The sequence below is a fragment of the Pelmatolapia mariae genome, linkage group LG10_11, assembly GCF_036321145.2.
Source record: "Pelmatolapia mariae isolate MD_Pm_ZW linkage group LG10_11, Pm_UMD_F_2, whole genome shotgun sequence".
NCBI lineage: Eukaryota > Metazoa > Chordata > Actinopteri > Cichliformes > Cichlidae > Pelmatolapia > Pelmatolapia mariae.
This window is the reverse complement of record NC_086236.1, coordinates 19,016,780-19,043,831: the sequence shown is the minus strand read 5'-3', so window position 1 is coordinate 19,043,831 and position 27,052 is coordinate 19,016,780. Positions and strand designations below refer to the sequence as shown.

General features: G+C 39.1%; 1 protein-coding gene across 1 annotated transcript in view; it reads right to left on the bottom strand.

Annotated features, from left to right (window-relative positions):
- mtnr1bb (melatonin receptor 1Bb) overlaps positions 1 to 26,514 on the bottom strand; it is a 44,049-nt gene extending 17,535 nt beyond the window's left edge. The window contains exon 1 of the mRNA XM_063485826.1: positions 25,331 to 26,514. Coding sequence (XP_063341896.1) covers positions 25,331 to 25,538 — 208 coding nt within the window. The 5' untranslated portion in view covers positions 25,539 to 26,514. The remainder of the gene's footprint in view (positions 1 to 25,330) is intronic.
- Positions 26,515 to 27,052: the final 538 nt, after the last annotated feature.

Here is a 27,052-nt window from a genome sequence, read left to right as displayed (position 1 = left end):
GCTTAATCATTGTACTACTCTGCCTACCGCCTGGTCATACATATCAATTGCAGTCTGGATCCTTTTCTGTCACTCCTCCACTGTCTGCTCTTTATTTTATTAATTCACTTTGCTGCTCTTCGAATTTCTCAGCTAGCGAGTGTTACTTTTGAACGGAGTGACCCATTAATCATCTTTCATCGCTCTCAAGTAATCCTGGTTTTTACACCTTAAAAGCGTGTTTTTCTCTGAGCTGAAGAAAAACCACACTTTAATTTCAACACACTCTCCAGGGAGCCAACACAGTCTGGAATATCCCTGGATTATCACAATCCCCACTTTCATCATGGCCACACGAAGGCAACTCAAAGGCTCCACAAAACTTCACACAGTCTATGATTCTAGACAGAATGTGCTGTTTTTGTGTCACCTCTGTGTTGTGCTTTCTTTTGCCAGTTCAATAGTCTTCATCCAGCTGTTCTACTTTGCTAAGCCTGCCAAAACGGCTTAGCTTCATGATATTGTCCAAGTAGCTACAATTACTATAGTGTCTTCTTTTAAGTGTGATACACCTATGGTGGTCCACAACTTTTCTGTAGGTCCGTGCATACACTTCCCCATGATCTGTTGCTGCTGCTGAATATTATGGATGGTTGGGTCCAAACTCTTTAATTCTTTTTTTTTTCTTTGACCAACTGCCTTAAAAATAGATGTTGCTTTAAATAAAGAACTTAATTTAACTGTTTCAGCAGCCCTTTAAGGCTACTTCCACACTAATGCGTTTTCGTTTGAAAACACATCGTTTTCTCTCCGTTTGGCCTCCCGTCCACACTGAGACGGCATTTTCCCCGAAGGAAAACGCAGCGTTTTGAAAACGCTCTCAAAAACACATACATTTGAAAACGGTGCTTTTGCGTCGCAGTGTGGACAGCGAAAACTGAGACTTTCGAAAACGATGACACATGGTAGTCATATGATGCAATCATGTGACCAATGAAACAAATATAGCGGAGGGCATTATACAGCAGTTGTTTTGTTTGCTCTCAATTTTGACAGCCCTATTAAAGATTAATATCAGTTTGTACATGCTTCAAATAACTTTTCTTCAAATTCCTTAATTGTCACTCGTGTTTGCAACTTTGTACTTTTGTGTTACTCGGAGCAACAACTCCACCTCATTGTTATTCCATTTAAAAAACTCGGTGCTTTTCCTCGACATTTTGCCACGACGTTTCAAAGAGCCGGAAAGTAAATAAACGGCAGACAGAAATGAGGCAGACCGAATCTTCTTGCGTTTCACGCATGTGCAGTACTGGAACATAAGCGTTTTCGGCCATTTCAATGTGGATGCACAACTCTGTGAAAACAACTGAAAACGCTAGTGTGGACGCGGAGCGTTTTCAGATGAAAACGCCATTTTCAAATCTATCTGGGCTAGTGTGGACGTAGCCTAAGTCCCCATCCTCAGTCAAGAGCTAGCTAACGAGCAAGAGCCTCTTCTTCTTTAAGACGAGAGTGGCTATGCTGTGACAATATGTGATGTTTGAATGATGTCGAATGCAGGTAATCTGTGCCAATTGGTCAGGGATGCACAAATTGTGGCCAGAGGGGTGAATTCCAAGCTCCAGTTGAAACTCTACCTCAGACCCTCATGAGTGCAAAACTTTGGGTCTGTCCATAGACCCCCATTCGGCCGGCATCCATACAAGGAGGACAATACATAATTCTATTCTGCGTAAGAACTTAACGCATTATGTAATTATAATGTAAAAGTCTGACCACAAAATGGATTCTGGCAGGCATGCACACTGTATTTGCAAGCTGTTCTTATTTGCAATGCGTGTCGCATTTTTGTAATTAATTGTTTGTGAGGGATTTTTTTCCATCGATATACATACACACTCAAAAACACTGAGATACAGGATTACGGGTTAAGTTAGTTAAACTCTCAGAAGCTTACTGCAGCAGCAAGGACAAACACAGCCTACAGTACAATTCCTATTTTATCCGTGGCTTACCAAGTTTTCTACTCACATTTGGCTTGAGAGGCACGCACACACTTATTTGACCCTGCAGTTATTTCTGTCAAAAGTCAGCCTGGTTAAGTTAATTGGTATAAACATCCCTGAGGTCATATTTTAATTAGAAATGTGCAGCAATTTAACCAGTAAGATGTGACAAGTCCTCTTGATTTGACTATCTAAATTCACCTGGAAATTAGTGGTGGACTCAAACACATCAAAGAGCAACACACATATTTGGATGGGCAGTAGATCCATTAAAAAAGAAAAAAAAAGAAAAGGGAATGCTGCATTATTTAAAAGACCAAGCACAAAGACTAAAGTGTAAAAACCAGCATGCTTTTTAAAGACGAAGACAAGCATTTAGGGATTCAAAATCATCAGTCAGTGATGATGTCCTTCCCTGTCATTAGGGGACATGATGAAAAGTGTAGTCACTCGGGGATTTTACTGTGCAATTACATCACACTGCATCTACCTGACTAATAAAATGCAAGTGGCTACTTTGGTGGAGAGGTCTGTAGTTTCAAATACGGGTAATAAAATGGTCCAGAAAGCCTAATTTTAATAGGAGATTCATAAGTTGGAAGCTTTACAGACAGTAAAAAACAGCACAGCACAGAAGTTTATAAGAAGTTTATAATTTTTTGAGACAGGATTATGTAACTCTGGAAAGTTATCATGATGATAAGCAGCTCCTTGCTGGATAATGCCACTTTATGGTCCAGCCAGGGGTGAGCCTTTTACTTTTATATATTAATTTTTTTACTTAGCAGCAGCCGGCTGGCATCCCAGCTGCACTGAGCGGGTGGCAAGTTGTTACTCTCATCACCACGAGAGGTTGAATATACTGTAAGGTAAATGTAAGCATTTAAACAACGGTCATATAAAGCTTGCAGAGGACAACCTCAGTTCACATGTCTGCCTCCATCTTAAAAGAACAAGCTGAAATGCAGTTTCAGGCAGTTGCACCTCTGATCTCCCACCCTGCCACAACATCACGTGGGCTCCACCACCTCTAGCTCAGCTACATTATTGCTGCACTTCAAGCCTTTGGAGGTCAGCAAATATTCTTAAGCTGGTGTTAAGTTACTGTGAGAGCTGCAAAGTCGAAAACACTCACTTGTGGAAAGTGTGTAGGAACTGGCTGCTGAATGTTTCAGTGAATATGATTCAGCTGCTGGTCGGCTGCTGCTTTGAACCCAGGCTTCCAAAGAAGCTCTGCTTTTAGCTGCCGCCCTCAGGTCTCTCTCTCTTTGCCTTTGTCGCCTCCTTTTAAATTGCACCAACGCGGATTGTTTACAGTGTAAACAATGTGCGACACTCAATACGAAGCCTCTTCAGAAAATACATTAACCTTAAGTAACCACAGGCAATCATTGTTGTGGTACAGGGTTAAGAAAGTAGCTGAGCGATAGCTAATGCAACATGATGTAATAAGTAATAAACAGCTTTCACAGTGGGTGCATAAATAATTCTCAATAACTAATAAAAACACTAAGAAAAATGCCCAAATCTGAGTACACATCACAAAAATCTGCATTTTTTTCAAGTTGTTCCAGTTGCTGGAGATATTCTGAGAATTCTGCTCCCCCTATAGAAAGGTTCATCTGAACATTATGGTCATTTTTTTCTTCTGGAAAAGCCAGTGATGTGACATCCCTTTGCTTTTGCTTTTATGCCGTGTTTATGAATAACATCATAATACAATGAATGCAAAACCAAACAAAACCCTCATACATTACACTAATTAAATGAGAAGCAATTAACTGCCTCGTAGCACAACCCCAGTTTCGGGCAAACCACTACAACTGCTGAGTAAATCACCTTCATAATAATGAAGAACAACTTAAATCATGCTCAGTCAGGCACAAAGAAAGAAAGAAGGCACAGAGGGGAAAGGGTACTGAAAGAAATGAAATGCAATGATTATATACGTTGACAAAATCGCTCATTAAAGAGGGGCTTGCTCACAGTTGTAGAATAACAGCAACAGCAGTGACATTGGTAATAGAGTGGATTAAGTCTAACAGTGTGCAACATTTCAATAAAGCGATACTTTATAGTGAAAAGTTTGAGCAGTGTTTTCTAAACATTTTTGTAGTGCAAATGTGTGATCTGTTTGCCCGAGCCCACAGATAATTTACATATTAAACTAAAATCAATAGTTCTATTGAGTGTATAGAACATGGGGTCACTCTTCTGGCCTTTCCGCTGTCATACAAGTTAGCAAATAACCAAACTTGTCCAAGTCATTCATCCTCTCAAGTGAGCATCAATACATGCAGCTGCACATTCATCAGAATACCACTCTTACATGTTGTTCCAGTGGACCTTATGGTGTGCATTAGCACACCTGTATAAACTGCTTAGACATGAGGAAATTGTACCTTTAGAATGTATACAATGAATTATTCAGTATGTCATCTGCTATCTGGGGTGTGTGGGAAAAAAGACACTTCTGTGGTATTAGGCTGTAACCAACTGGGATGTTTCTCCACACGCAACAGAAAATTGATGGAGCTATTCCCTGGTAATAGAAAAGGTAGATGACCAAAGAGCTTATTTCAAAGTTCCTGCTCAATTATTATGACCACGCTGAAAAGAAATTCCACAGTATGATACATGTGATTCACAACCCAGTAGTTTATACTATATTATATTGGGTGTGCTGAAGTTAGGAAGCAAAAGTACAGCAATTTCAATACAATGAAAGATGTCAGCGAGAGAATAATATGTGTAGCTGTAGCATATGGAACTGGTCAGCCAATAAGGAAAACCAAACACTTACAGGAAGGAGGCTCTATTCACACAATTTGTAAAAATGAATAAGAAAAGAAATAAATCTGATAGACTACAACTTAGTGCAGCAAGGAAAAGAAATTACTTTTTTTCAGTCTATGCAGCAAACATTATCCAGTTATCATGTGATAACTGAAAAACATGGCTCGCTTCCCGTACATAAAGTCATGGAATTACAAAGTAAAACCTCTCGGTTTTGAGGTCTGTATTATATTTATCAAATCAAATATCTCGGTGGCAAATATCACAGCACTGAACTGCTCCCCCGTCTGCAAGCACAATAATGAGAGTGAGTGTGCTAAATAGTGTCTGGCCTTTGCAAATAATTAGTGCTGCCAAGTGCATATGGCTTTTTTGTGTTCAGGCACGTGTTTTGAGCAGGTCTAGGCTTTGCCACTGCAGCGCTCATGCTGCAAGAGACTTACCATATGGACAGCATTTGGGTTGTGGGGTAATACAAAGCATGTCAGGTGGAGGGATGAGTTATGGGATGAGATTTAGAGCTGGTGGTTGTATTTCACGCTCGGATATTCAAAACTTCCAAGACCTTTCATACAATTTATTTATTTGCGATTGTGTGTCATCATTGCACTCTGAATAGGTTTCTTGTGCATGAAACATTTAACTCAGCTTGACTTCTTTTTGCCCATTGCCTTTTTAAAAAATTCAATATTTGAGGTAGAAAGCCATGAACTCTGACCTTGGTTAAAAGTTAATACAATTTAATAAAAATACAAGCAAACTGCGTTTACATCACTGTTAAATTAAACATCATGAATTATTCCTTAACAGCATGATAAAGGACCTGCATATATGTGGTTTGTGACATATACGTGTGTGTCATAGGTTACTGGATCAAGGGAAGAAACAAATACTGCTGTGTCACGGATGGATAACATGAAATGAACTGTAAAGCAAAGATGAAATAATCGCTGAGCGGTTGTACTACCCTGTGTTACCCAGTGAACGCAATGTCTTTTGTCACATATTGTTAATGCCCTTTATGAGAGAAGGGGGGGGTCGCCACAACAGAGCACCAGCTTAAAAGTACAGAAATCAGGTGCATAATATAAATAACAGTGCAGTTCTGTAGGTTTTCATTTTAATTGAATGCTTTGAAAATATACACAACTGTGCAGAAGGTTGGTTACTTGAATTACTCAGTTTCAAAGGCTAAAGAATGTAAATGCCTTACTTAAATCTCATGCTGAACATCATTTCCCCAAAGAGATAGTCCTTATAAAAACAGCATGTTGCACAGTCACCAAGAATAACCAGAAAAGCTGCTGAATGTTGTGCCTTTGTTTAAAAAAAATAAAAATACATTGTTGTAACAGAAATTGATGGACAGAAACTGAGAAGACATGGTTTTAGTGCTTTACCTGAACTGCTTAAGAGCAGGATAACGGCACGCGGACATTTAACACTGGTGAGACATATAGCCAGTAACCTGGTCGCAAACTAATAATCTTGAATTTAACTGGACACTGTGAAAGAGGCAGAAAGACAGAGAGCGAGGAGCAGAGCGAGAGAGCTGTCAGGGAAATGAGAATTTCTTCTTTTAAAAAATGTGTGAAATCCAGCAGTTGCGATTTCATATTGATCAGTCGCTGAAGGAACATCAGAAGTTTCAAGGACTTGGCGCTGGAAAGTTTAAGTTCATTGATTACACAAGTCATGCACACCAACTTGCAAGGAAGGAAGCTTAAGTTTATCACTATCTCACTCTAAAATCTCTACACTACTCTTACCTCTGTGATGTAGTGATGGAGACCTGCACTTAGTTAGCATCAATCTGAGACTCAAGCAGGTCTTTGAGGCTCACCATGAATGTGAAATGAGAGGGTGCTTAAACGTACACTTAGACATGCATCTTAAAATCATCAGTATTTCACGACACACCTTTGTTGATTTTTTATTGGGTAATAGGAAGAGTGAACAAAGGTGTTCCCATCTACATAAAATCTGTTCAAAATCCATATGAATTTGTTTGACTTCATTTTACTTTATGTAATGCATCATTAAACTGACTGCTGCTCCAAATGAGTCTGTTCTCACTAGGTGTGTATAATGTCAGGTTCTCAAAATTTAGGATTTGTCTTTTTTAGAAGTTAAGGTCAATTTTAAACTCCTTTGTTTATAAAAAGCAATTCAATTCTGTTCAAGTCAAATAATTTCAGTTTAATTACACTTTACATATATAGCACTTATATATATCACAACAACAGTCACCCAAAAGCAACTTATATTGTAATGTAAAGACCCTACAATAATACAGTCAGTTACAACTTATGTCACAAGTTTGTGTCTAATTCACGCTACTGAACTGGACAAATAGTTAAAATGGCCCTAATCCTACCCCCTTATCTACTTCGGGGTTGCAGTGGGGCTGCAACCTAATCCAGCTGTGGTAGGGCAAGAGGCCTAGTACATCCAAAAATGACATTCTTTAGTATTTTGTTGGCTCAAGAAAAAAAAAATGACTGTGAATTTTCTTGTAAGCTGTCTTTTTGGAGAAAATAAATGACTAAGCCAGTTTAAGAAACATATTACCAGTTACCCAGTAGAATAAATCCAACTCCTAGGAGAATCATTTTTCACTTTTTCTAGTTAGAGAGCTCCCGGCTGCAAATACATGCAGCATAGGTGTGATAAAGGGTATAAGGATGCTGAATTAATAGCAACTACAATATACACAGAGGGAAGCATTTAATTAATTTATTTTTTGTAGGTAAAAAACTACTTAAGGCTCTCACACTGGAAGAAGATAAATGTGCTTCCATTCCAGTGGGGCTTTTGCCCAGGACTAGGAAGTGTACTGTAACCGATAAGACAAGAAAGCCCCGAGGAGGAGCCATATTTTCAGCAGCTGTAAGTGTGAGCTCATATTGTTTCTATCTACTGAATAAAAGTGTTTCTGGTTGACTTCTTTAGCACTTGACACTTATTTATTCTCTCAGTCTATTTTTTTCAGCAAAGTTTCAAAGCCTCCATGGTCTAACATTTTGATGCTTTACTCTTTGGGCTTAGGTTTGTGCATAGTCCCCCCAAAAATTACAGGTCATGGTGAAATTCACAGCAACACAGGTGATCTGCCTTACCTTTACTTGAGAATAGTACTGCCAGTCAGCTCTGCCTGCTGGTTCCCATTCAGTCCTCATCAATTTTGCTAAAGGCCCGTCAGGCCCCTCAGCAGCTAGGGTGCTATCTAAATCCAAGCTGCAGTATTATCAGCTGCATGCTCCCCCCCCCCCCATGTTGAATTATTTTTGCAGGAGAGTCATGGAAAGCATATTAGACTAAACAAAAACTACACCAACATAGAGTTCAAAGTTGACTTTAGTAAGAAGAAAGAAAACATGCCTGTTAATTTTAGATGCTTTAAATGGAAACGTCGAGTCGATTCACTAGAATACGTCTGAGAAGCACTGCGTTTTGTGGTCTTAAAGAAAGTCTGACCCAGCTATATTTAAAGTAAATGGATCCCCAAGAACTTACTTACTCTATTAATATTTTGATCTTCTAAAAGTTATTCTTCATACGTTTGATGTTTCCCCCCTCAGATATATATAACTATTTACCATTTTGCAAATGCAACATCTATTTTTAATTCTACCCCTAATGGGTAACAGCCCAAATGATGTAAGGTGGTGTATAATACTTTTGACTTTAAGCATGTTACATTTTCTTTCAGCTTAGTTGGAGGCTGCAGAATGTGTGTGTAAATACAAATTGACATATTATGCAGTGAAGGGGAATTCATTACCAGCTATTTACCATGTCCACATACATGCCCAGCAGTTACAAAGAAATATCACTGTGGCACAAACATGCAATGTTTCCTACTTTCAGCTCTTTTTTGGTCTCTACCAGCTCACCGCTGTGATTCCCAGTTGCTGTGTTCCTTGACTTTTTTAGAATCTGCTGACTTAAAGTAAAGCTGAAAGCTGGAAAACCAAAAACAGCAAGCTTAATATTGACCAAGGTTATTTCTATTGCCTCTACCTTCTGCTGCTGCTGTCAAATGAAAGTATAATCCAACCCCTCCTGTAACACTTTGTCACCATGATGAAAGTATCCAACAAAAAACTTCAACAGCATTAGACACACTGCCAACACATCACTGGTCTCCTTACACCTCCAACCTCACCTCTTACACCTCAGCAACAGAGCGTCATGCACTTACCGTTGCTCTTTACACCTCCTCAATCACCCCTTTAGTAACTTCCGTTCAGTGAGCAATACAGTACTTTTAAAGTCTAGTACTATGACACAATAGCCCTAAACAAGTTATGTGTGTACGTAAGTGCATATGTGATTTTGTTGTTTTTTGTGCTCTTCCCCTGTGTATGCTTCTTCTTTGCTTCCTGTCAGACATATCCAGTGTTTTCTGAATTACTTTAACAGTCTCTCACATTGCTGTGGAGGAATTCTGACCAGTTTTGTTTTACAACATTGTTTCAGTGCATTGAGGTTTGCAGACATTCATTTATGCAGAGCTCTCTTAAAGTCCCGCCACAGCATCTTAATCACTTTGCAGTCTGGACTTTGACTGGGCCACTGACGCGTTGATTCTTCTCTTTTTCAGTCATTCTGTGTGTAAATTTGCTGTTGTGCTTGGGATCGTTGTTCTCTTGTATTACCCAATTTCAGCCATGTTGTCAGACAGATGGTTTCAGATCTGTCTCTAGAATACTTTGGTGTACAGAGGAGACCATGCTTGGCTCAATGACTGCAAGCTTCCCAGGTGCTGTGGCTCAAGAAAAGTCCAAATCATCACCACATCACTAATTTGTTTAACAACTGCTAAGAGGGGCCCAAACAACTTCACTTTGGTCTTGTCTAACCAAAGGACACTGTTACAAATTTCTTATGGTTTCCAGGAAAAAACCCCAAAATGGTTTACTGTCCTGAACTTTCACATTTAGCATCTTAACTGAGCCTTCAGTGTCTACGATGTAGTTACTGAGATTTCTCTGAGCATGCATGGTCTAACCATTGGATGAATTTGCTAGGACCTCCACCTCCCAGAAGACTGGCATCTGTCTTGAATGTTTTCCACTTTTGAAAATTTGTTTTTACAGTAGAATAAATCTACATTGATTGCTTCTTTAAGACCATTGCTGATGTTTTTCTTCTTTGCCTTTGTGTTAACACACAAAAGACCTACAAACCACCAAAACCTATGTTTTTATAGAGGTGCTCACACGTGCTGATGATCAGTTAATCAAGTGGTTTTGATAAGCAGAAACTCACTGCCACTTACCCTCTTAACTACTACAGAAGCAGTAACAATGTCCTTAACTTTTCACAGGATTGTACATGCAAAGGTTTTGGGACACCAAGGTCTATCAAACACAGACCATGTATCTTTGTAATTGGTACAAAAAGAGAAAAACATGCTGTAAATCATAAAAAAAATTATCCCATTTGAATGTTTGTTTGTTTTGTTTTTTTGAGAAATGTTGCTGGCTAAATAGTTGAAAAACAAGTTCTTTTTATCTTTTTTGTGCTTTCTGTGGCCCCGTGGTTGCTTTGGTACCATAAGCAGCCACTTAGTTCAGTCATGCCTCAGGCTAACTGAAACTGTCGACATTAAAACGTGTCACCACTCTGAGTAATATGGGAACAATGTGGAAAAGATTAAAGGTTCATGTTTTGATATCAACATCCCACTTCATTACAGTCTTAATAGGGGGTTTGATACCTCCTTTATTCTTATGGAGCTTAAAGTGTTAAGTTTTCCACCAAGTGTAACTGAAAAGTATAATCAGACAATCTGCTAGTCATATCAGCATTTCTTTTCCTTCCTGTTCGAACATCTTCAAGCATCAAAATTTTAATATGCAGCATGAATGGTTTATGTCTTTTTTTCCACTTCATTGTCAGTGACTTTCAATTTGTAACTTTTGTACCTTTCATGCATGCCACATTAGTGATGCTACTCTGGTTTCTAGACTGACCTTAAGTTAGAGTGAAGCAAAATAAGTCTCATGGCAATTCAGAAAGTTTTCAAAATGTATACATTTTTTTTCATGGATAATAATTCCCCTTAACATGTCATGTATATAAATGAAAAATTATATATAAAATATAGAAGTGTATCTCGTTTCAAACATTAATAAAATCCACTTTAGGAGGAAGAATTCACGGGATTTACACAAACACCACTGGAGTGTGAATCCCACAAGAAAATTTCAGTATAAAATTGCAGTAATTTTATATTGAAATTGTTTACATATAATTTCTATTAAGTATGTTTACTACATGTTGAACAGCTCAGCTGTCTTAGTGCTGGTCTAAAAAAATATTGACTCCAGAAAACTTGAACTGACCATCAGAAGAAAAAGGAAAATTGATGTCCACATACACAACAAACAAATCTCATTCTGTGACTAATTCACAAATTGCCTTGAGACCAACACAAAAAGATCTGTCAATACATTCTATTGCTGGATTTCTTAGTACAAGTTTGTTTTTCTCTCACCTATAATTACTTTTCTTGCTTCCCCAACATGCACAGGTGTCACATATAGTTATGCATGTGCCTAGCAGGAGCCGGCATCTTTTTGTTGTAATTGATGTATTCTGAAACAGAACAACAGACCCCTGAGCTGAAGCTTACCTTTGGTGAGAAAAAGTGGATATTTATTGAAAAGATCCTTAGAATTCCTCACCTGAAGTGGATAAAAGGGGAATATACTGTTCAGTCTGGTTCAGCAGGTGCTTTGATGGGCCTGGTTGAACTTCCCATTACTTTCATGAGAAAAACAGGCTACACTACACAGAATATAAAGCACTATAACATTAGAAAACACATTTGCACTCACTGGCTACTCTTATGGGTGCACCTGTTCAACTGCATTCGCCAATCACATGGCAGCAATTCAGTGCATTTAGGCATCTAGACATGGTTAGGACAGCCTGTTTAAGTTCAAATCAAGCATCAAAATAGGAAAGAAAGGTGATGTAAGTGACTTTGAACATGATATGGGTGTTGGTCCCAGACGGCATTACAGAAACTGCTGACCTACTGGGATTTTCTCACACAACAACAATCTCTAGGACTTACAGGGAATGGTCAGAAAAAAGAGAACATATCCAGTAAGTGGGAAATCGCTGAGTGCTAGAGCTCAGAAGACAATAGCCATACTGCTTCGAGCTGATAGGAATGCAACAGCAATTTAAATAACCACTCTTTATAACCAAGGTAGTCAGAAAGGCATCTATGAATGCACAACACATCAAAATTTGACCACACTGAGAGTTACTCCTGTCATCTAAGAAGAAAAGCCTAAAGCTACATTTCAAATGGATTCACCAAAACTGGACTATAGTAGATTACAAAAATGCTTTGTATGATGTATCTCAGTTTCTGCTGCAAAATTCGAATGGTAGGGTCAGAATTCTGCAGAATAACATGAAAGCATCAATTCATCCTACCACGTATCAGCAGTTCAGGCTGGTGGTTGTGTAGCAGTGTAGGGAATATTTTCTTGGCACACTTTGGTCTCGTTAGTACCACCTGAGGATCATTTAAATACCACAGCCAACCTGAGTATTGTTCCTGACCATGCCCATGACCCTTTATACCCACAGTGTACCCCTGTTCCAGTGGGTGCTTCCACCAGGATAATGTGCCATGTCACAAAGGTCAAACGGATTTCTTGAACATGACAGTGAGTTCATTGTACTAAACTGTTTCAACAGTCACCAGATCTCAGTACAACAGAGAACCGTTTGGATGTGGTGGAACTGGAGATTCACACCATGGATGTGCAGATGATGCATCTACAGCAAAATTGGTGATGGCATCATGTCAATAAGAACCAAAGACCCTTTTTTAATCTGTGCCATGAAGCAAAAGGAGGTCCAACCCATTTAATGATCTTAGCAGGGTTGAAAAAAACCATTTTCCCACTGCGCAAAGTGGCGTCAGAGTGCCGTCTTTTATATGTCTATTTGTGGACGTCCAATTTTGGTCCACTGAAAGGGTTGTTTTGTAACGCCAGGTGACGTTTTGTTACATCTATTACAATAGACCTTCATGTCTATTTATAGTCCAAATGTAGTTGTCTTTCAACGTCAAATTTAGACTCACTTCTGCAGTACTAATTTTTCCAGAGGGTGGAGGATGTGTTTTCTATATGCTACCAGTTAATTTTTCTATAGCTATGTTTTTCACCTTTTTATGCATTTCCAGTTATCATTTGCGGCTAAAACAGGATACTAGTAAAGCTGACCACATATCATGCAAATGCTCTTTTAAACTTATTAAACCCATTGCACTCCTATGAAAATACTTTAACCATTATTATTTTACATTTTAACATGACATGGATTTCAATGTTTTAAATATTTCAACACATTTTAATAAGTGACCGTTTTAAACTTGTTACAGACAAATAAGTTGATTAACTGGAATAAATAAACCAGTTAAAGAAAAACAGGAAAATGTAAAATAACAAAACAAATCACGTCGTGAATAAATCAACATTTATTAATCATGTAAATTCCCTGCACCTGTCATTAGATGTCCACATGATGTCCAAAAAAATTACCAAGTCCAAAGTTCAAATGTTGAACGTCATATAATGTCATTCTTGGACATCCAAATTGTGGACCTAGTTTGGACGTCATATAGATGTGCAGAATTGGTCATGGACTGATGGACTCATTATAGACATGACCTATAATGATGTCTATCCAACGTCCAGTGTTAAGTAGGTAACTATTACTGTTTACTATGTGACTGCCACTTCAAATATAAAATTTTCAAAATATTCAACATATTGTTTGTTTCTATTTATTAATCGTGTTGCAACTTTTCCTGTCCCAGAGGAAACCAAATCTGAAGAGCTTCATTTGAACTACTACTGTTGTTTATTCACAGACATGACAGAGAAATGTTTCAGTAAGTATTGCTGGCTATTAGTCTCCTCTATAAAGACAAAAATATCTGAAGTCAAAAACAGAACATGTAACATGTCAGAGGCTAGGGGATCAAACGTGTAGCTGCCAACTGTTTTGCAAAACTGTTAATCCAGCTCAAGGCAGATAAAATCTTATTGTTAAGTTGTACAGTGAATGGCATATGAAGAACTCATAGCACATGTCACAAGCCTACAAATAATGTGTGTATTAGATAGTTTTTGCTATCCACTGGTAGGCTTTTGTTTGAATGTGGAGATGAACTCAGATCAGGACAATTCACATTCAATATGCACTTTGTGGACGTTTTGCCTCAGGCAAACCAAACCCTTCTTACCTCCTACCCCCTGCATTTCAAATGCACAACACCGACCCTCGTCCATTTCTCCCTCTATTCCTTCACATTAAAAATGCTGCTGTGCTCAGTCTAGTGGCACATGCTGCCAGGCTTGCCGTGCTGTGAGGTTTAACAGCAAATACACTTCACTCTTCCACTAAATTCATGCGGCGTTTGCAATAGTTTATTGTAGAGTTTGGAAATCAACAATGGAGGCAGTGGGATGTGAAAAATCTTCAAATTAGACTGTTATATAGGATTATACTTATATGTATCACAAACTCTCAAAGCTACGGTGGGGGAAAAAGCATTTACCTTCCTGAAGAGTAGATTCTAAGTACAACACTATACCTGCGATTTAGTACATTTACATAGTGGACCCACATATTGCTGCGATTCTGTGGCTTAGTGGCTTTTCTCCTGAGTCCCTCAGACAGACATTAAGTCTGGTTAGTCCTAGCAGATTGACCTTTGAAGTGCACATTGAACTGTAAAGCAAAGCAGATGATTAAATCAGAAAGCTGTCTTAGCTTATCATTATAACAGTGAACACAGAGAAAATAAAAATCAGGATTACCACTGCACTGCACACAGGGAGAAATGCCTATTGACATTATTGATTATGAAACCACAAAAGAGAGTCTTTTAAGCACAGCCTCTTTCATTATGTAAAATATTGCCTTTGTCTCTTCACATCATTACTTACAGGATTACATCCAGTTGACCGACTGTAGCCTTTGAAGGGCTTTAATTTCTCTGGGCACTTTTGTGTTTGATCAGAAAACTTGGCATTTTGGATACCCAGCATTTGAGTACTCAAACTGTCTTGTAGCAGCTGCCAAGACATACCCGAGCTGCGAACATACTCTGATCATAAATTGTGGAATGGAGGGGGGAAAAAAAACACTAGAGGACATGAAAAGCGATGCTTGTTGTTGTTTCAAATAATGGCTTAAAATACCCTTGATGCTCAATTAACTGTAGCCGTAATGTGATTTAAGTGAGATGCAAAAGGCCTGAGGGCAGCCTGACGTGCCCTGGCAAATACATGTTTAAAACTTGTTTAAGTGGACATAATAGAACAACAATTACTTGAGTGAACAAATGTCTTGTTCGCTCAAGCTCTTGAGTCCATTCAGCTGCAAATGTGAAAAGTACAAAGGAGAAAGTTGAACAACTTTAAAAAGGTGAACATGACGAAAAATGAATTTATGTATGAAATGAGGTATTCACATTATAACTCTGGAACCTTCAGAATCTTTAACTAGAGTTTGAAAAAGACTAAACTATGCATGAGTTAAAATCAATGAGGTTTGATTTAGTATTCAATTCTCGGTATTTGAAATCAATCAGAAACAGTTTCAGCTTTCTTTACACATACCTCTTTAATCAGTGCTTTCTTTCGGGAAGAGGCTGATTATATGGCCTCCTCTAACAAGATATATCAGAACCGCCGCACTGTATTAAACATGACTTCAGGGTTTAACGAAGAGAAAACGGGTTAAATAAAAAACACTTTTCTTTTTAAAATTTTGTTTGTAGCAAAGCACTCTGTATCATAAATACCAGCACCGGGGTTTACCGCTTTGGAAACGGGTAGATGTTATACATTTTAATTTGTGCATTTTGCTATGATTTCTTTATGATACAAGTTGTGCTATTAGGGATTTTAGTTATTTTTTAATTTAAAAAAATTACCACTTTTATATGGACACAAACTCTTGTATTCATCTGATATTAGATAAAAGCTCTCCTGGATGAGTGTGCAAGGATACACAGAAGCCTTGGTGTGTCCTGCAGCGGTCTGGGCTTGATTCTGCCTCAGGCCCATGCTGTATGCCACCTCCCCTCTCTGTCCACCTACCTTTTCGCATGTCTCTGCTGGCTTTGTCAAACAAAGACTCAAAAGGCTTCCCAGCCACATTTAAAGACAGTATCGTGTTTTTCACACTTGGCCTTTTAAGCTTTTATGTACACTGACCATTTTTATCTTATTCTCTGTAGGACTGCTTCGACGTGTGGATTAGAAAGAGGCGTCAGTCCCCCTCCACTGTCTCCTTTGCTGCCACAAACAAACATTTTGCCTGTCTTGTTTTGAAGTTGCTTGCATGAATACAGTTCTGCACATCCCTGTAACACCTCCCTCCTTTATCCTATTCTCATTTTCTCATCCTAGATTGCCCTTGATTTTTCAGGGCTTCTCTATTTCACCTCCCTCCTTTTTCGCTTCCTTTCTCCTCCTTCCCTTGCAGCAAATCCCTTGCTTCTTCCACCTCTTCACCCACTGCTGCCTGAAGGTTTTGAGAAATTGTTACATAATGCACTTCAAATTATCACAATGCATGCATTATGGATACGGCTGGGGTGGAGGGTAGTGATACGGCAGACACTACAGGATTTGATAAGGAGTAAAGCAATGAAATTACCAATCACTTGCTTTGCAGATTAAATGGGTCAATCTATCATGTTCATGGTTATTGAGATTAAAGGAGATTGTTCTGTCAGTTGCTGCGTGCGCGTGCGCGCGTTCATGCAAACTACTGAATCATCCCCCATCTCAGCACCAAAGTACTGATAACAGCTGGGTGATTCTGATGACACATGACAGTAGTTCTTACATTGTCTTGGCTGCGCCTCTGAAACACAACATCACTCTCCTACTTTCCATAGCAAGGGATTTCAGTCCTGTTTGTCTCTTATATAAACACTGGGCTGTCTTTCTGTATTTCATAGTCCGTGTCCTTATAATTTTTCTGTTTTTGTTCTCTTTCCTTTTGCATCTCTCTCTCTTGCTTTCTGTCTGCTTGCTGCTCTCCATCTAGCTGGTCTGAGCTCCTCCTGTTTCCTTTATCCAGCTGTCTGCGTTCAAGGGAATTATGGAATTCATGCTTCACCCAAAAGAGACAGGACAGTGCCTAGGCACAGCTCTGGCAGAAGTAGATTCCTAGAGCACTTAATGCTGCAGAAAACATCCCCAGCAGTCATGTCCAACCTTCACTTCTGCCTAAATACTCACTGAGTCGGACAAAAAAAAAAGAAGAAAAAAAAAGAAAAAGAGAGAAACAGAGAATCCAAATGATGAAAGAATTATATGCCAAAGCCCAGCACACATACAGAAAATCCCCCGAAGCCCCATTGGGCACTCTTTTTCTGTGCATTATAGATTAGTGGTAACTCAGCTCCCCTATGGATTCTACTTGAAATTACATGAGGAACTAGACTTAGTGGCTAAGATATGTCACAATGGGATGTAAGATGCATGTTTCCAAATAAGTTAATATAAAATAAACAAATTATTTCAAATAAAACTAGCAACAGGGCTTTGCATCTAAAATCTTCCCTTAATCTTTTTGAGCTACAGTTTAACATTGGCCCATTTTCATTTGCTCTGTTATTGCTACCTCTCTGCCTGTTTTTCACCATCTCCTCTGTTGTACAGGTTCCATTAGGGTGGTTGGGAGAATGCTATGAATCTACCTTCATCTGTCTGCCTTTTCAGAACTTTCTTTTTTCTTTTTTCTTTTAAATCTGTACTCCAGAAAGCTGAGAAAGCTTTTCAGGATTAAACAAAATCTGACTGAACTGACAACCTGTTCAGCTTGCTTATCTCCTGTTTTGATTTTAATGAATTAAAATCAAACACCCAAGTGCCCCCATGGCAAAAAACCTTGGTTGGATGCATAAATTATGAGAGGAACGAAAATGAACCAAGGATCTAAAGATGCCTACTGGGTCTTGTTGGAAAAGAAGGGCCTAACTACTGTATTTTTTTAAAGCAATGAATGGAATATTAAACTCTATATAATCTAACGAGAGAGGAGATGCCAGACCAGAGTAAGGGAAATTTTACGTAGCTAAAATTTTAGATAGAAGTTAAACTGCATACTTTTATATGTACGTTTGCTATTTCCCTGGCAGAGTGTAAACTTAACCATTGGGCTTTGATATTATTGTTGCACTTTATATTACAGCTTGGTAATGATGTGGTAGTAGTGGAAGCAATATTGTAATAATAGGGAAATGGTACGTTATTACCACTTAAATACCAATATATATAATAACCAAATAATGACGAAGTAATAGTAAGTCTAGTTTAACATGGTGAGCATTTTGTGGCTAACTAAATCTTTTAAGCTGGAGGAAGGAAGAATTGTTTATGTAATTAGCAGAAAATTAACCATATATACATTCACAGATGCTTAAATTCAATTTATCACTCAGTAACACTTATATTATGTACCCTGATTACTTTTAGAGGGAAACTGTACATTTACAATGTTAGTTTTCTACCACAGGTCTTCCAGGTAACAAGCTTCATGGTAATAAGCCACAGCATTAATTATAATATTTAAACTGTTATGCTCAAATTGAAAGGATACTGGGGACAAAATGCAGTATTAATTTCAACATTATAATGTGGTAACACAATACAATTTTTTTAATCATCAATTATTACTTTGATATTACAACTTTATTACATACATAAATTCAAACTGACATCCCTCTTTATTGCTTTATTAAATGAACATACATTTGTTTCAACATTACGTTCTCCAGGTTCTGACCCTGTATCACTCAATTAAACAATCTTCTATGTAATATTATTCTATTAAAACCATTTTTGTTATAACTTATTTCCATGTTATTACCTTCTTGTTTCCACCTTATTACCCCACTAATAGCACATCATTGCTGGGCTGTAACAGAAAGTGTTACCCATCTATGTATATGGGTGACAATATACATTGTTACCTTAGCCTTAATAGCTGAGTTAGTTATTATATGTGATCAGAGGCATCACAAGGTCAAAATGGCAAACATTTCAGTTCATTACCAAAAAGCTTGCTGTGTGTGAGGTGAGACCTCTACCATGTCCAAGTTTCCACTCTACACAAGTAAGAATGTACATAGTGTTCTTCATAAAAGTCTGCTAACATAAGTGTGGAAGCAGTAGGTTATGGTTAAGAAACAAATGAAGCAGGAAATAAGGATTATAATGAAGGGGCAAGCAAGTGTGTGTGTGTGTGTGTGTGTGTGTGTGTGTGTGTGTGTGTGTGTGCCTGCAGTTATAATGGCAATTCAAAAATGGTTATATTACATTTTCATATCTATTCTAAGTTGGATGATATATTTTGAAAATAACTGAATGCGTCACTGTGTGTTCATATATCTTGGCTTAATTCTCAGCATTTATCAAACAAATCACTTGTGAATGCATAATGGAACTCTTTTACGTTCTTCTTTGTACAAAAAGGAGGGATGTCAGTCTCAGTTCTCTTAAAATCACCATATGTCATAGCTGTTAATAGCCTATTGCTCAGATTGACATTAAATGCTCATCTGGTAACAATTATCAGTATAGACAGGACAGCAGGACAGCGTTAGTATTCAGAGAGACTGTCTGCAATAGTCTGCCAACAGCTGTATGTCCTGTCAAAATGTCTTTGCACAAGACAAAGAAATCCCCCATACTTATTCAGTTGGAGACACTCTGGATTAAAGTGTCAGCTGAATGCCTAAAAATGTAAAGATGCGGAGTGTAGACTTGGGAACTGTCCAATAAACTAAAAAGCTGAGGTTGTCCATTAGCAGCTTAACAGAAGTCCTCTCTCTGTCTCTCATCTCATTTCCTACATCACTCATGCGGACCTATTTGCAAACTTCTCAGACAACTCATAACCACTACATAGAGCATCTGCGTACCCATTTGTAGCCAAGTCCCTAATCATGGCCACAAAAACCGGTCAGCTCCAATGTCAGGAAGACGTTTGCCTTTGCAATCAAACTGTCCTAAGAAGTGTCTGAGCTTTCAAAAGTATCTCACAAGAGTTATTGTAAATTTACAGGCTTGAGATTTCTCTCTCTCTCCTCTCTGTTAAAGTCATTCCTTAATAATCATTTTTTCATGTCTTATCATTGTAAAAACAGCCAACTACACCAAAGCTATCACAGAGAAGTAGTATAATTAAGAATAAGAGTAGATCCAACACAGACAAACAGAAAGGCATAGAGTATATCGAGAGGTGGTTTGAATGCTTTAGCACCATTAAGAGGGGAGGGGAACAAAAGACCCAAGGCCATTCTCAATATGGTGTATGCCAAGTTCAGACTGGCATTCTTGGAACTTCAAGCTTGATGAGTTCAGCTTGGGAGTCCAGATTCCCAACAACATAGTGGTGAAGTACTCTATATGCAGTTGGAACAGCAGTGTTCTCGCTGACATTTCTGGCCCAGATGGGAGGCACTAGACTGCACTGCTCAATTTGTTCCCAAGCTTTCATCCTTTTATTTCCTTAATATTATTTACATCTAGGTTTTTATTTCAGTAAAAATTCAATTCTTCCTGGCCACGGATAATATCAACCTTGCATAAATCTGTAGATTGTTTTCCGCACATAATATTTTTCAGCTCTTATAATACATTAAAATCAGGAGACATACTTGGCCAGCTCACAGTTTTCACTTTTTTCATGTGTGGTACAGTGTTTGAAATCATTGTAATGTTGGAAAATCATTTCTTTTTTCAGGATTTGTAGTTCATCTTCATTCATTCAGTATTCAGGTATACAAACTTGTAAACCACAGTGCCATTCATAAATGTAATTGCACATGTAGCCTTTGCATTCATGCATCCCTTAGCAGCACACCCAAACTTCCCTGTTTCACCATCAGCATTATGCAGTCACTGTGGTAGTCCTGGCCAGACCCATGCCAAAAATCCTGCACAATTCATTTTGGTTTCATATTGCCAAAAGTGTGTTGCCAATATTCATCAGGCTTCCTTTTATGTGCCCTTTGTGCCATTTTGTAAACAATGGCTTTCTTCTTGGGCACTGAGTATAGAGGTTGACTTCACACAGTGTCGACAAAATACCAGTTTCCACAGTCCGAAGCACCTGCCCATGAATTTTTTTGATTCAGGGTTGTGTAAGCAGCAAATTGTGTGTGACAGCATTTTTAGTGGACAGCCTCAGCACCTTCTGGTAGCATGGCTGTTCTGGCTTCTGGTATCTGGCTCCCTGATAAGTCACCTTAGGTGACTGTGGATCTCAGGAGCTGTCCAACCATTGGCAGAGGCAACCATGATGTGATGTTGGAAAATCTCTAATTTTTTCAGGACTGATATTCCATCTTAATTTATTCAGTATTTAGGTATACAAACCCGTATACCACAGTGCCACTGAAAAATGTAATTGCATGCATGTCACACATGGACAAAACATCCTCACACTTTGCTGATGCATTTATTATTTTTAAAGCCATTATTATATGAGCTACTAATTCAGCGATACAGTAAATATGTGGAATCAAATTGCAACATTTATGAGCCTGACACAATTTTTCCATTGTTTCAGTGTAATGGAGAGTTTATAGATTCAGCTAAGTTTCTGTGTAAAGCTGTACTTACAGAATAGAAGGCTCCGTATTAGTTCATTCTTTCATATGTAACACATGTTGATGTATGAGTTATGAGTATGCTGTGACCAAAGCAGACAACTTTCCTTTCAGCATCTGATTTACTGTTTATAATTCTGCTTTTTCAAAAAGCATCTAGACTGCTGTCATGCTGTCTGTACTCTTACTTGACCGCTGTGCAAAGGTAAATAAAACTCTTAAAGGTAACCTGCCTGTGTTCACCTACATTCATTTCAGATTTCCACAGCAGCCATTAGTTTATAGTGGGATACCTGTCTACCCTGGGTACAGAGGTTTTAATCTAACCTGGATACAGCTGCAAAATAAGAGCACCTCATTCATACATTGATTTGGACTGTACTTACATGTGCACACTTTTAAATGGACACTGACATAAGTTCACACGAGCACAAATTCAGAAAAAAACACAGATTTAGGCAGATTACGACTGGTTTTCACAGTTCGCTTCAATGTTTAGAGGTAGACTGAAAGCAAATTGTGTAAAATTTCACTGGGTAAAGGGTGTTTTCTTCCTCCAAGTATTAACTAAGGAATACTTAAGCATTATTTTTGTGCAAGCAGTGAGTTTTAGAACGTAGCAAGAGAGGGAATGAGAGAAGCAGGAGGAGATATGATGTAAATAAAGTCTCTTTGAAGAGAGTCTCTGTAATGTGTGATCCTGTCTAACACTCTTTGAAGGCTTGCAACACCTAAGTGCCTTCAAAGACAAATCTCAGGCGACAAAAGCCTCTGCCCCACACAAGTACAGCAGGCGCTTTTCCGTGCGAACACACACATTCCTACAAAACTGCACAATATTACAGTTGCATTTCTAGTTAACTGTATTTTCCTGAACAAGTGATTTCGTATGAATAAAAACTTTCGTTTTACTGGCTTGTGATTGTGTACCTGTGGCACCTGCTTGTCCATACACAATAGCCAGTGATGAGAGGGAGAAAGTTTAACATGGAGGTGCCTGAACAGACAAGACACAGAGATAATTGACAGGAAAGAAGTTAATGTGCAATCACTTCGCATTCCACACACGGACTGGTTGCATGAACAATGTGCTTCCAAGTTCTGATTTGTATGAATAGCCGATATCTTGATGCCTTTTCAGCCAAAGAATAATGAGTCTCTACTATTCAATTTTCTATGGGGATGCATACATCATATACGTGGGTTGGTGAGAGCTAGTCGTCAATCACGAACCAAGCATCTTATGAAAAATTACTCTCAGCTGTCAGTATACTTTGTTCACTGCCACAGGGGAGACTTATGCAAAGCCATGACAACAATAGTGAGCAATCGTGTGCTACCCTCCTGCTCCTGCTGTGACTGTGAATATACCACTGTTAGGTCAGGTGTTTTCCCATCTAAACTGTCGAGTGGGTTATTTCAATCTACAGGAGCCATCCTTCGAGTTCACCATCGTGGGTTCAGTGTGGTTTTTGAACTGCTGAGTGGGCTGTCTCAGTTGAGAGAGATCAGCTTTAAGGCAGAAATATGCACCATGTGAGTGGCCAAAAAGAAGAAGAAAACAAAAATATATGGGAAGACTAACCCCTACCATCCAAGAATATCTTGAATAGAAATTAAGCAATTTTTAATCAAGCGTTTGATATATTGTCTTATGCTAGTGGGTGTACATGGGGAAATTGCTGGCATGTGATTAATCACAAGATGTGCCGACTGTCCTTGTACAAGCAGTTGTTGTTGTTGGAATTTTAGATGTGCATTTTATACAATTAAAATTTGACTATTAAACCATTTGGTGGGATCATGCCTCCTAATCCCCCTTTTCCAGAAGATCCAAGCCATTTAAAAGCCTATGTGAGAGATTTCCACTGGACAAATGACAGTTAATGTTTTATTCTCACTGGGGGCACTTGACTGCATGCACTCACTGCAGATTTCCTCCTAAGTGTACACCAAAGACTGATCATGCTTTATATTCAAAAAGGTTCCATCAAAGTAATGCCTGAGTCACTGTGGGAAAACAGCAGAGATGAAGATATCCAACGTTTTCTGTGGTTACAGCGGCAGCCAACCTTTTCTTTAATAGGCTATAATCTCTGTTTTATTCTCTCAACAAGTGGGAAGCCTTCTTTTTGATTATTTAAATCCTCTGAATGCTGCTGTCACTGTGTGTAAAGTTTAATAAGATAATGATTATGAGGATATCTATAGGTCATGTTTTGCTAAAAGAAATCATGCATGCTGGCACCCGACTTGTTACTTCTTAATTTTCTGAATTCTGCTTCTTGACAGCTTCAATAAATACATAACCTTGATGAAATTTAGCACTATGAATCCAATGAACCTAACCTAAACCTCCATTTAAAAAAATTGAACCTGAAGACAGGGTTGCATTCAAATGCTCCAGTGATCACTGTGTACATCTGAGTGAAAGAGAATACACCCAAATGGAATAAGACACATCTCCATGAAAAGCTCTCATATCCACGAGTGGATATGAGGGCAACTTCATTATGTGCTTCAATGAAAGTTTGTAGTTGCTTTGATAAATCCTAAGGGTATTTTTCCTATTGACTAATAAGGGGGAAAATGAGTCCTGGTTGCTTCCTACTGGCTGAAAAATAGTTGCTGATTTACAGATTATGCAAATAAATGCATATTTCCTGCCCTAATTGTTGCCTGATAAAGCACAAAATAGCCAGTCAGCACTGTGTGGCAGACTTCACTGCATAAAATATCCATCTTGGCAAGTTTTTAATCTCAGTCTCGTTCTTAAGCATTTTTTTTTAAATTTCCATTAGAATAAAATATTAGTTTTCAGTTCACAAAAGAAGCGTCTCAAGCTTGTAATAAATAGGGGGAATTAGGGAGAAACCCAGTCGCATTAAAAGTTTGAATGAGTCACTAAAAATTTGTAGTTATTCATTTCATTTATTATTGGCTGAATTAGAGGTCCAAGAGTACTTTTGTCCTGCATGCAGAGGCGCCTACATGGTAATTTATTACAAAATAAGTTCATCAACACCATTATAGCAAGCCTTTCAGAGGGACTCCTCTGCTTATTAGCCAGCCCTTTCATAGTAAGTGTGACTCAGAGTGCCAGTGAACTTTACTAGTAGAGCGTGTAAGTGTGGGAAAAGTGGGATGCCAGACTGAGTAGCTTTAACAGTGCAAGCTATCAATAAGAGCTCCAGTGGCAGCTTAATTCATCTTACACGACATTTACTTGAACATACTATTCCCTAACTTGAAGCACAGGTGAAATCTGTGCCTATATCATTTCTGTGCCCATCTGCACCTACTGTAAGCATCCTGTCCATGTGCCTGGCAGCTTTTAATCAGCATCAATGTATTAACTAAGCTTTACGAAGGTGTTTAATTTGAAATCAAGTTAAAAATCCAAAAGTAGGAATCAGTTTAAATTGGACAGTACCTAATGTGAGTTCAGTTTAGTCACTTATTTTTATATATATTTTTTAAGGTAAAGCATATAAAATGCACTGTTTACTAGAGTAATTTCTTTTGTTGTTGCTCTGATGACAGTGGCACGGAAAGGCTAAGTGCGCTCTGAGGTCAATGGGTTAAAGAAATGCGCAGAAGTAGCCCGAGATTAAGAAACGTGCGGGGTGAAACAAAAACAAGATTTTATATAACCAGTGCTCACCCCCGAGCAGATGTCACACTCAGCATTGCCTACGTAACCTACATCATTATGCAAACTCTCACTAGACTACAGTAAGTTGTATCTTTTCCATCTGGGTAAATGGCGAAGTATTGTTAGTTCTGTGATCACTGATCATGTGGTTTGACTTTGTGCGACCTTTGTGTCCATTCAGACTATCGGAATTGGGGGAAAAGCTCCTACCCGCGTTCCTCAGCTTGCGGTTCCTGAACACCGAGATGATCACCAGCAGGTTCCCCAGCACGTCTACCACCGTGGTGAAGATCAAAACACTGGCCAGGATTGCAATGACCCAGGCGGGGCGGGCGGTCCCCTCTGTGGCCAGGGTGCGATCTAGCTGCCCCAGCCGTGGCTCTGTCCGGTTCTTTACAAGTGTTAATGTGTCCGGCATCACTGGCCCACAGCCCGAGCTGCTTTTGAATCGCCGCTGTAAATTTATGTCCCGCAGGTACCGTCGGTACCGGCGTGTCCTAAACGAAACATTAAGCGCACCCTTTCGAGTTCCACGAGAGCCCAACGAGAGTCTGCCACTTAAAGGCGATGGGAATGAATTGCCGGGCTATTATTTGGGAATCACGTGTGGCACATAAAGTTACACGTACTCTCGGCTCTTTCTTATCTTCGCACAAAAGTCATCCATCCACGTGCCACGGGCAGCTCGGACACGCGGCGGTGCCACTCCTCCTCTCTGGCAATGAATGCAAATTATTCGTCGTTCAGAAAATAGTCCTCCAGATAAAGTCCAGTCCATTCATATTTTAAATCTCCATCCTCGTCAAGTGTCCCCGGGTTGCTGGCTGGCATCTCTAAGTCTCCTCCTGCATGTGCCCACGCGGGAAAGAAGAAGGCTATTTCTTCAGATATATATATATATTTAAAAAAAAATGTCAAATCATCGCACCGCCGGCGGAATCCTTCTCATTTAATTTGTTGTTCTGGGAACACGCGTGAACAAATTGCCTTCCCTGACCGTTTGTGTTGTCCTTGCCATGCTCTGAACTACGACGCAACCGGCGCTGTCCGTGGCGAGGCGGCACTGTGGCAAAACATCAAATCCGCAGACTGAGCACGGGGAAAACACGGCTTCACAAACAACGTTTGTGCCTTCCACTGGGTTTTATGCGCCTCTCCATTTCTCACACCTCTTGCCGTCTTTGACTTTCTCTCTTCATCTCCTAACCTACTTTGCCGAGGCATGCGTGCAAACAAAGATTTTCCCTCATTTTCCCCTCTGCCTATCCCCAGCGTGACATCCCAGAATCTGTCTTTGATCTCAGCACAATACTTGGTGGTGCTCTAAGTGTACACACAGCGGTGGGTCGGCATGGGAAGTCCAGTCAGCACACACAGACTTGTGTGAGGCATGCGTCGTAGTCAAACGACAAATTTAAAAATGTAATGATTGTTTTTTCTTTGTCTGAAGTTATTCGTGTGCAAGTACAAATATGCTGTTGGCTTTTAGGGTATTAAAATTAGCATTTTCATGCAGCTGGAGCCAAGCTATATAATTGAAGCCTTTCATTTGCAAATACGGTGCACTATTGATTGAACCAATATCCTTTAGTAGTGTCTCTGCTGAGTGCCACTTATGGACTCTAAGCTATAATTCACTTTGTGCACAGTGCAGTAACAGTAAATGGAGGTTGCAGGCTAAACCCATTCATCCTTAACACGGGTAACAGTGCAGTCAGCCTCTCCATCAGATCTGGTGGATTCATATGTCATCAATACTTGTGGTGACACATTGAGGACAGTGCCATTCCACTTGTTTAACTCTTCACTGCTGGGCGAATGGATGACCCTGATGCCCTCAAGCACAGCAGCAGGAACAGATTAGCGCAGCACAGTGTCATCCTCAAAGCAGTATGATGAGTTCCACATGAGCCTGATGTGATGACCAGGAGA